General features: G+C 43.7%; 1 protein-coding gene across 6 annotated transcripts in view; it reads right to left on the minus strand.

Annotated features, from left to right (window-relative positions):
• DYSF (dysferlin) overlaps positions 1-12,105 on the minus strand; it is a 419,332-nt gene that overhangs the window by 220,311 nt on the left and 186,916 nt on the right. For all 6 annotated transcript variants that reach the window (XM_066572850.1, XM_066572852.1, XM_066572851.1 and 3 more), the window contains 4 exons: positions 10,111-10,303; positions 8,529-8,684; positions 6,244-6,375; positions 2,379-2,545 (listed from right to left, as the gene is read on the minus strand). In XM_066572850.1, coding sequence (XP_066428947.1) covers positions 2,379-2,545; positions 6,244-6,375; positions 8,529-8,684; positions 10,111-10,303 — 648 coding nt within the window. The remainder of the gene's footprint in view (positions 1-2,378; positions 2,546-6,243; positions 6,376-8,528; positions 8,685-10,110; positions 10,304-12,105) is intronic.

Raw genomic sequence — 12,105 nt, forward strand, 5'->3', positions numbered from 1 at the left:
TACACAAGCTGACATACAGAGTAAGACATAAGACATTTAGCGGCTGCACCTGTAAAGGGGGAAGGAAAAGGGGGCTGCATGTACTGCAGACTAGGCCTACAGGTGTCCAAACTGTCTTTAGGGAAGCAGAGAGACACAGACCTACTTAATCACAGTTCTTAGAGGGAACAAGACAGATCCATCCAAACAGTACAAGACCAGCTTCAGACAAGGATTCATGACTGCTCACTCTGAAACCAGCCAGAGACTGGCAGGAGCAGAGTTTATATGTGAGCACAGACCCAGGTGATTGGCTAGCAGGAAGTACCACACCCAGCCAGCTCAATCAATTAACCCTGTGAGGGCTGTGCTGCTAGAAGCACAGTAGTACAACAAATTCCAGCAGCACACATAACAGACTATAGGTGTACGCACCAATAGGGATAGGTACTGCGGTAGTTAGATAACAGGCCTGCTATACATGGAACTAAGTTCATTGGGGACTGAACCGTAAGAGGCATTTGACGCACTTCAGGGAGAGTGAAAAGCTCCATATTTTTGACCTGAGATAATGAATCATAAGGGAAATAGGAAACTAAGGTATGGGTCTTCATCCAGAAAAGTTGTGTGTTATGTTTTGAACTCTGTATGCATGTTAAACCGGACCAATATTAGTAGTGCAGATATTGCTTAGTACAGGGGTCCCCAACTCCTGTCCTCAGGGACCACCAACAGTTCATGTTTTCAGGATATCCTATAGTAAGAACACCTGTGGCAATGTCTGAGACATCGACAATAATTACATCACCTGTGCAATACTGAGGAAATCCTGAAAACATGAACTGTTGGGGTCCCTGAGGACTGGAGTTGGGAAACACTGGCTTAGTAGGTATTAATACGTTCTAGTTGATAGTACATTGTGTCTTGCTAATCGAATGTGAAAATTCAATTGCTTGCTCATTACTATTCCATGATTCACTTTTCTCTTTTTCCTTGAATAAATATTGCATACTCTGGTTACTCCATCCGCTGTGTCGTAAGCTGGTACCTTGACAAAGACCGCAGCATCGGTCGAAACGTTGCTTGTCCTGTTTGCTTAACCAGAGGAACTACAATAAAGATGTTCTTGTGATTCTTAAGACGTTTTCCAAAGGATTCCCATTTGTGCTGCTTCCTTGAATTGTTCTGGAGTCTACATTGAAGGATTTGAGGACCAATCCTGGACCAAGCGTGCACTATCATGGCTCCTCCATCTATTGGATTTCAGGTTGTGCTGCTGACACTTGCTTTATTGGGTAACCTGGTACCCAGGCACCGGCCATGCGACCCACTTCGAATTTGGCGTAGTCATCATAATACAATATCAGGGATGTGGATTCACAGTGAAGAAGTGTTGAGGGTGCAGCAGCTACTTCAGCTAGTGGCATGTGGCCCATTACACAACTAACATGTCTGATCACACAACTTGCTCTATCTTAGTATGGATGGCCCATGACAGAAGACGGCCAGTTCCAGCACCGTTGTGTCTAAGAGAAACAGAAAACTGAGACTCCAGTGGGCAGAAGAGAACAAAACTTGTATCACTGAGCAGTGGCAAAACATCCCCTGGTCAGATCAATACAAATTTCTGTTGCACCATGCTGATAGGAGGTCAGAATTTGGCGCAAGCAGCATGAACCGATGATCCCTTCCTGTCAGAGCATGTCAGTACTTTCATCTAATCTGGAGCAAGTACAAGAAGCTTCCTGTCTGCAGGGGACGATATTCCTGCAGGAGGATTTGATCACAACAAACTGCGGTTTCCTAAAAGCCAAAGGTGGTCCAACACTCTACTGGATGGGGGCTCTAATGAAGTGTGCAATTAATTCATTACTAGCCTATCACTTTTACAGAAATATACAATGTAAATGATTAAAGAGCAGAGACATACATAACCAGCTGCCTCCGGAGTAGATGTAACCTAAGCCTTGGCTGGTAGAGATGGTGAATCAATCCATTGCCATTCCACTGGAGCGCTGTGCCCTACTACAACAACGCAGGCTTTCCCGCTGCCAATAGACTCTAAATCTCTTAGAAAAATGTTTATCTGGTGAATTACAGAGAACAGCAGGAGGAAAGCCCGTGATACGTTACAGACCTCCGCCATTTATCAGCTGATTACAGCATAAAAACAAAGAGCAGGGTTACAGCTCCATCCAACAAGTCAACCTTTTAAGAGAGCCAGCAGCTTGCAGTACCTGGACCGGCAGTGATGGCCAGCGCTCGGCTCTGCTACTTCTTCCAATGTCGATTAGAGCAATTCAGGAGGATTTATACAAATGAAGAACATTCAGGAAAAGCTAAAATGTGACATTTAGAAGCACAGAAACCCATCTGATCGGTTTACAATGTGCACTTACGTTTTTTCTGGGCTGATGAACCAGTCTCCAGCCCACGTCCAACCACTGGAGGGCTTGAAACTTTCCTTTGGGAGCTTGATCTTCCCTGTAACGTCTGAGTGCTTGGGATATGTCAGCCCGGTGGTCCCCCAGTTGCCCACTAGTGCCAGTTTGGTCTGGTTCTCATACTGAAAAACAAGGGATGATGTCGGCTTCTTCAAGTATACTCTGTGGGCTGCTAGGTTCAGAATCCTGCAGTCCTGTCTCTACGAGCCAAATACTACAGAGGGAGGGGAGTGCTCTTGTAGGATGTTTAAAAGATGACATTGGAAGTCAAGAATCACCTCATGTATCTCATTACATTGCTCAAAATGTATTGGGAACCCTTAAGCATTAGTGATGAGCAAAGTTTTAAAAAGTTCGGTTTGGCCAATTCGACAAACTTTTTCAAAAGGTTTGGTGCACTCCGAATTAGTTCAAACTGTGAGTGTTATATAGGGATTTTACCAGAGAACACAAAAATTGTCAGGTCCACCATCGGTGCCCCGTTCTCTTCACAGATGATAGCAGGTTCAGACTAAGTACATGAAAGATGTGAGAAAGTCTAGAGACCCTGCGGTGAACTTTATGCTGCCTGCAACCTGAGGGTTCCTTTATTGTTTTTGAGCAGTGTATGATATTATCTTGCAGGATGATTGGATTAGAAGACATTGAATATGAGGAGATGAAGTGGGAGAATGGGTTCACCTCAGGGAGAATGGAGTAGGACAGTGAGAATTAGGTCACAGAAGGCAAGAAGATGCAGAGTTAGACTGGGGAAGATACTGCAGACCAGGAGGGAAGAGGATACGACAGGACAGCCTATCAGATAGATTAGGACATGATGGGATAGAGTTAGATAGAAGAAATGGCACATGATGGGATTACACAGTTTGGGATATGTTGGGAAAGTCTAAAAGGATAGCATAGTATTAGATAAGAAGGGATTGGATAGAAAATGAAGCTCATGTGGGATTAGATAAAATGGGATAGACTAGGATAAAAAGGAAGGCATATCCGAGGATGGGACTGGATCAGATAGGAAGCAATCAGATAGAATGGGAGGAATAGGTATCAATTGGAGAGAATGTGATGGGATAACATGTGATGGGATATAATGGGAAATGATAAAGATAGGGTCATATTTTGATGGGATAGAGTGGGATGGGATTAGATAAAATGAAAGGGAAGGCATAGGATAGGACGTTGGGATAAAATGGATACGTAAGATGTAATCACATAGAATAGGACATGATAAAAGGATAGGATTAGATAGGATGTAGAAGGTGTGGAATGAGGTAGAATAAAAAAGGACAGTACAAGATAGAATCAGGTGTGATACAAAATAGGATGAGCTATACCGAGATGGGATGAAAAGGAGAGCCTAGTATAAGATCAGGTGGGATGGGACTGGGTGGGATCGCATGTAATTGTACAGAATGGGATAGGATGGGAAGAGACAGGATGCAATGGGATACGATAAGAAGAATAGTGTCATATTCTGATGGGATGAAAAGGATAGAATGAGATTGGATGAATAGGAACACTTCGGAGAGGAGAGAATAGATTAGGAAGAGACAGGATGAAATGGAATAGGATTAGATGAGACTGACAACTATGGGAGAAGAGAAGACAAGAAGAGTACTGGATGGGATAAGCGCCATACTTGGCCACTTTAACATGGCTGTTTTGGGTCAGTATTTTACACCAAAGTGTAAGTCAAAACCAAGTATGGAACCCAAAGAGACAAAGTATGATGGAGAGATTGCCACCTCTTGAGGATTTTGGGTCCACTCGTGGGTTTGACTTACAAATTCTGATGCAAAATACTGCCATGTGAAAGCAGCCCGACACAAAATAAACCTTGTACAGATGTGTCCTCCCTTGGGCTCGGGCTACACGGCAACTTTGGCCTTAAAATGGGTCACATGACTAGAAATTGCAGTGTAGTCCCGCAATCTTCTAATTTCATAAAATTCAATGCAAAATGCGCTAAGAATCACAACTAGCTGTGACCGGGAGCCACAAAAAGTCCAGCAAAGTTCTGCGGGTAACAGTTGCAGCTATTTGTACATTGGACACCAACCGACATCGGCTTCTATCAGATGAGGAGATCATAGGACTACACCATGATCTTTGGTCACGCAACCCGTGTCATAGCCAAAGTTGGAGTGTGGCCTTATCCTGTCCCTTAACTCAACATATCCTGAGGTGTGTGCCACAAAACAACAAAAAAACAAAAAAACATACAGTATGTGTACGAAGCATGCCTCTGGCAAATAGCATCCATCGGTCCCACATCACCACAGGCTCCCATGTTTAATAAATCTGTGCTTAAAGGAGATGTCCCGCGCCGAAACGGGTTGTTTTTTTTTTAAACCCCCCCCCCCGTTCGGCGCGAGACAACCCCGATGCAGGGGTTAAAAAACCCACCCGCACAGCGCTTACCTGAATCCCGGCGGTCCGGCGTCTTCATACTCACCTGCTGAAGATGGCCGCCGGGATCCTCTGTCTTCGTGGACCGCAGCTCTTCTGTGCGGTCCACTGCCGATTCCAGCCTCCTGATTGGCTGGAATCGGCACGTGACGGGGCGGAGCTACACGGAGCCGCTCTCTGGCACGAGCGGCTCCATAGAAGACTACAGAAGACCCGGACTGCGCAAGCGCGGCTAATTTGGCCATCGGAGGCCGAAAATTAGTCGGCACCATGGAGACGAGGACGCTAGCAACGGAGCAGGTAAGTATAAAACTTTTTATAACTTCTGTATGGCTCATAATTAATGCACAATGTATATTACAAAGTGCATTATTATGGCCATACAGAAGTGTATAGACCCACTTGCTGCCTCGGGACAACCCCTTTAACGTGTACATTCTTTACAGCGTCATGCAATAATGCGTTGTTTTTGTAATATAAAAAAAATTGTAGTCCCTAAAGAGGTTGATCATGGAATGCCATAAAATGGCTGCTGAACGGACAGCTAATCGAAACACATCCTAGGATGGTAGAACTCATTTGCAGGCTGAGGGAGGAATGGGGTCCGGCTGTGGGCAAAGACAGAGCCTAATACTACACTGTTCGAATGGTCTTGCTTCACCCCTTCCCTGGTGGGCTGCAAATTAATACTCATGTCAGTGTACCATTAGGCCCCCCATCCATGCCCCCTTCCCCACTGGTCTGCACATGACTACTCCTATTAGTGTACTATAAGGCTCCACCCCCCACCCATGACCCTGCCCCCTTCCCTGCTGGGCTGCACATGAGTACTCCTATTACTGTACCATAAGGCTCCACCCCCGAACCCATGACCCTGCCCCCTTCCCCACTGGTCTGCACATGAGTACTCCTATTAGTGTACCATAAGGCTCCACCTCCCACCCATGACCCTGCCCCCTTCCCCACTGGTCTGCACATGAGTACTCCTATTAGTGTACTATAAGGCTCCACCCCCCACCCATGACCCTGCCCCCTTCCCTGCTGGGCTGCACATGAGTACTCCTATTAGTGTACCATAAGGCTCCACCCCCGAACCCATGACCCTGCCCCCTTCCCCACTGGTCTGCACATGAGCACTCCTATTAGTGTACCATTAGGCTCTGCCTTGCCCCCTTTCCCCTTCCATTATGCACATGCATTCTCCCATCCTAGGATGGGTTTCTACAGGCTTTATTGGTAGCAGCCAATTTATACCATTTCCAGACAATCCTTTTCATGAAATTCAAGCCAAGGGATAACTTATCTGTATGTATATAGAGAGTAAACATGGCATGACTTTATAAAGGTACTGAGCAAAGAGGTCCACAACACGTAATATCTACGGAAGGTGAGGAGAGCATTGGATCTTTACCGATTCTGCAAACACAGACAGCTTCCCCTGAGCGTACTGATTGAATTCCTTCTGGTCCACAGACAGCCCGAACCACAGCTGCACTCGGACCTGTCCTGGCATCTTTCTTCCTTTATTTCCTTCTTGTGGAAACTGAAAAAAAGAATTGTGCCCTAATTATCCAATAATTAGAGTGAGAGAATGAAGATGTTGTAGGATATCTTTTTATCTGCACTACTTTCAAAAATTCCCAAAACAAACTAGCTATCCGGGCTCAGAAAAGCCCCAATGGTGAGTGGAAATTGGAAATCAAACCTATAGTTCATATCTACATTGGAACATATTAGATAGCCATCTAGTTTGGCCTCCTACTGTCCTGGAGTGTTGGACTATTCCAAAGACAGGGTAGAAAAGGGTCAGAGACTTAACTTGAAGAACCTGGGACCCATTGCAAAGTGTATAACAGGGCCCCCAACTACTATGTGCCATTTATAATACTGGTGGTGTCCTCTTATCTTGCACAAGGGCCTTTGAGCCTCCTTAAGCCCCTGGGTCACAGTGCAACTGCTACCTCTGCACCCTATATAGCTGTGCTCCTAAAAGGGTCCGTGACCATACCAGACTACCAGAACTCACAGGAGCAGAATACTGTGCATGACCGGCCAGAAGCAGAAGAAACCTAGACCAGCCTCGGACAGAAAAGGGGTAAATGCCAAACAATATAGAGTTGAGCTAGTAAATGGAGAATGGACTTTAGCAACAGGGTTAGTGATTATTGAGGTTGCAGAGGGTGTGACCACTACTAGGCTCAGTGTCAAAGTTTCAGTTTTGAGTTTCAGTTCATATGGGGCACAGTGAGGACTCTTACTATATGGGGGCACTATGGGGACATTTATTATATGAGGGCACAATGGAGATACTTACTCTATAGGGAAACAATGGAGACATTTAGTATATGAAGCAACAGTGGGTACACTTACTGTGAGCCCAATGGAGACACTAATTAATGGGCCACAATGGGAACATAATTACTGTGTGAAACCTAAAGAGTGCATTATTACTGTGTGGGTCCTAAGGGGGCATTATTATCATCTGGAACACTATAGATGGTGTGTTTATGCAGAGCTGAGGAAAAGTGGGGATGTGCTGAAACCCCCCCAAAAAATGACTGTGCGTTAAATTGTGCAGAGATAAGTCACGGCTGAAAGAAACCATCATGGTAGTCTGGGCCACATAGAGAAGAAAAGAGAAAAGATGAAAATGAAAGACTCTAACCAGGGAGGATACCACCTGTGAGTCACTTGACTTTACTGTACTGTAAGTTCTGGAAAATATTTATATTATGTATGTTAATTTGGGACTTTTTTTGGAAGGGGACATATATATTTTTTAAGATTGAGGCCATGCATCCAAGTAATAAGATGAGGGAGCCCAGGTCCAAAATTTGTCTTGGGTCCATAGGACTCTAGTTATACCCCTACTTGGCAAGTGTACTATACTGTGAATAGACCTTGGTCTTAAAGAAGTTGTGCCAAGATATAAAGTTATCTCCTATCCACAGAATAAAGGGTTAAGTTTATGATCACTAGGGGTCGACTGCTAGGACCCTCATTGATCCTGAGAATGGGAGTCCTGTAGGTCCTCATATGAATGTAGTGGAGATTGTGCATTCACTGATCTAGTCACTGATGAGTCATTTCAATAGGAACACCAGAAATTGCCGAGTGGTCGAACTGTGCAATTTCCTACACTTTCATTGGACTGAACGAAACAATGGTGTGCATGCATATCCTCTGTTGAATTCATTTAGGGACCTTCAAGACCTCCATTCTCAGGGATGGTGGGGGTTCCATCAATCAGAGGGTTATATGGGATAACTTTATAATCTGGCACAACTCCTTTAACATGATAAGATGTGCCACTGGCTCAGCAGCCTTAGACCATACTATAACTTGATGTTATATTATATACTGATATATTTGTGGTCGCCTTTCCAACCTGGGATTTTGAATGAAAATTAGAGTCAGGCAACAACTCCAATATACATTGTACAAAAGTCGTGTAGTTTGGAGAATGTTGATAAAGTAAGCCATCAGACATAGCTGTAAATGTCATCTAACAAAAGTTAGTTCTTGGCCAGATTCTATCAATCCTACAAATATTTCAAAACATCTTAAAGGAGAATTTTGCCCGTATTCTGGTTCCGCTTTCTGCCACATTCGCTCTAGCCTGCAGTCCAATCACCGCTGACCCCTGCCAGCTAGCTTGTACCCAAGTAACTCACACTAAAAGAAATGAAAACATACTTTAAGAAATATTGTCTGAAGTTTTCCACAGTGCTTGCCCGAACATTTAGCCCCATTCCTGGAGAATAGGACTTGATGGGCTGGTATTCTGTAATAAGCCACACGCTTGTCTCCTTGTAACATCCAAATCACTATATCTGGCAAGCTGTTCTGCGGCTGTTAAGAAAAAATAAAATCCAGATTCACAAAAATATTAGTGCGCCAGTCCAACAAATACATAACAATATACAGCTGGAAATTGGAAAATGATGGAAGACAGAAAACCACAATGCAGACAGGGATCATTAACGTTTAGCATTATCTGCAAGGAGAACGTACAGGAACTCCTACCAAGGATGGAAAAGATGGGAGAGGCGAAGAACTCAGCTGCTGGGACCTCCGTTGTCTTCATCTAAGACTTCACCGATGACCACACTTGGCAAATGCCAAGAGACCACCTACTCTTAACCCAAGACTTGATCTTTACCCGAAGCTGAAACCACTGAACTCCAGTTGAACGTTCAATACTCTTCCTTCGGAACGCGCAATTATGCTTGTTCTGATAACCTTGTCCCACCACGAAAAATGACCAAGAAGAATACGGTTTCTTTATTAAATCATATCGTTCAGAAGCAGAATGTCATCAAGATTTTGGTAACTGAAACCTTCTAGAAAACTCTTTATGGTCTTTTCTGGGCAGTGGAGTCTATTTTTGTGGTGAGAACATGGCAGCAACCTGGACTCATATCAAGCTCCGTCGTGACTTACTCATCTAGGTTACACTTTATAGGAGAATTCCATCTCTTGAATTCAGCAGAAGGGAAATGTGTTTTTAATTACTTAACTTACCGTATTGATATATTAGCTTCATTTTGACCTTTTTTGCAGATTATTAAATGTGACTTTGCTCCGTGATTAATAATACATAATACGAGTCTCCACACCCCTGGCAGGACCGATGCTGGTGAAGCTAAGGAGAGCAGTCAGGGATTGGCCAAAAAGATGCCTGATCCAAAAAGTTTCATTTTCTAATGTTCTGGGCAAGCTTTCTAACACACGCTGGAAGAGTGCGAGCCTGCAAGGAATTTGTCGTTATCATAAGTATTACAGGGATCCAGCCCAAGGACACCCTACTGAGAGTAAGGTGGGTGTAGGGCAAAAAACAGAACTGGGAGAAGATGCTTAGTTGACATGCTATGGGATCCTCTTTCCTGTATGTGCTTACAAACATACAATATTAGTATTGCCTCTGTAAAAAAGCCAAGGCATAGTGGCTGTGACTCACTTCTTAAAAAGTATGTGACCCCTGAAAAGTATGTGTTGACCCTCGAAAAGTATGTCTCCTGTATGGACAGGGGATAACGTAATATTTTGGTACAACCCCTTCAATGTACTATACAGGAAGTAACGTAGATGCAAAGTTTAACTCAACAGTTCTGTAACTAGTTATTCTATCTTTTAACACAAAAAAAGCCATTGAAAAGACCAATAATTGGTTGCGCAAAACTTCTTCTTAACGCGTCAAGTCTCAAGTTAAACGTTTATAAATCTATATTGAACATCATTACTGAATAATCCATGATCCCCCAACATGAGCCGTTACCTCCTCAGCGAGAGACTTGAGTCTCAGTAACCAGTCTTCAGCCTGCTCAAGCACGTCCGTAAGCTCACAGTCCTCGTGCTTTATCTTCATTGCTGATTGAACTATCTGGCTCAAGCTGGACCATCGGAAATGATAGAGATAAAAATCCAGGTGGGTGGTTCCAGGTATTGATGGGACATCTGGTAACGGATGGCTGGGTACCAAAGAGAAGAGTTAGCAATCTGCCTGCCTTAAGAATATATTGAAAAACAGTATGTCCTCCTTGAGACAATGGGTGGAACCGGGCTGGACCATGGGACTGGAAGTATGCCAGGAGTCCCTGGGTCAGGACCTCAACAAGTTTTACGGTCCCCTGGACATCCTGATGGGCCACTCACCAGCACCCAAACTCCAGCGGATAGTAGAGCTCATCTTCATTCCACTCAACAAGACTGCTGTCTGGCATGCTTTCTTGCACAGAATAACTTTTCCTCCTTCCCCTTGTCTCAGGCATTAAGTTCATTGGGTGCTGGAGGTGGCAGGAGAAATGAAGGCAATGCTGTGCAAGAAAGAGCACCACATCAGACAATCTAGTTGTGAGTGAAATGAAGGTAAGCTCTACTGTCTGCTGAAGTCTTGAGTCACAGAGGGGGTCTCTATTACAAAATAGAGACATAGAAGGGGTCCCTATAACAAAGTGGGGCCACAAAGGCATTACTATTACTAAGCAGCATCAGCGAGGTGTCACTACCGGTATTACTATGGCAGGTTTTAAGAAGTTCATTGCATGTTATGACTGGCAGAAGCTGTCATGGCAATCTGGGTCAAGATATAGATACAATAAGAAAACAGACATCACCAACTAAAGGGACAGTGGGAGGTAACTGCACTGTAATCATTATCACCTTGTAGAGATGGTAACGGACTATTATAAGGTGACTGCATTATATAGAGGAACGCTGCAGCTGAACTGCTGCATCTAAGTGTGCTGTGTAAAATATATTTTAAAAATTTGAAATTTTTTGTGTAGGCCCAATTCCAAGTTTTACTGTAGAGTTCTAACTATACCTGGATAGTGGATACAGTAGATGGTGGGACAGTACAGAGATCTCTCCCACCATCTATTATACACAGTTATTAGAGAGCGCCCTTGTTACAGTCCTGAGTATAATAGATGATAGGAGAGATCTCTGTACTGACCTCTGATATATTATACATAGTTATTAGAGCGCCACTTTGTTACAGTCCTGGGTATAATAGATGATGTGAGAGATCGCTGTACTGACCCCTGATATATTATACATAGTTATTAGAGTGCCCCCTTGTTACAGTCCTGTGTCTGGTAGATGATGGCAGAGATCTCTGTACTGACCCGTTATATATTATACCTAGTTATTAGAGCGCCCCCTTGTTACAGTCCTGGGTATAATAAATGATGGGATAGATCTCTGTACTGACCCCTGATATATTTATACATAGTTATTAGAGCGCCCCCTTGTTACAGTCCTGGGTATAATAGATGATGAGAGAGATCTCTGTACTGACCCCTGATATATCTATACATAATTATTAGAGCGCCACTTTGTTACAGTCTTGGGTATAATAGATGATGGGAGAGATCTCTGTACTGACCCCTGATATATCTATACATAGTTATTAGTATAATAGATGATGGGAGAGATGTCTGTACTGACCCCTGATATATCCATACATAGCTATTAGAGCACCCCCTTGTTATAGTCCTGTGTATAATAGATGATAGGAGAGATATCTGTACTGACCCCTGATATATCTATGCATAGTTATTAGAGCGCCACTTTGTTACAGTCTTGGGTATAATAGATGATGGGAGAGATCTCTGTACTGACCCCTGATATATCTATACATAGTTATTAGAGCGCCCCCTTGTTACAGTCCTGGGTATAATAGATGATGGGAGAGATCGCTGTACTGACCCTTGATATATCTATACATAGTTACTAGAGTGCCCCCTTGTTACAGTCCTGGGTATAATAG

The sequence above is a fragment of the Eleutherodactylus coqui genome, chromosome 7 (genome assembly GCF_035609145.1).
Source record: "Eleutherodactylus coqui strain aEleCoq1 chromosome 7, aEleCoq1.hap1, whole genome shotgun sequence".
NCBI classification, from domain to species: Eukaryota; Metazoa; Chordata; class Amphibia; order Anura; family Eleutherodactylidae; genus Eleutherodactylus; species Eleutherodactylus coqui.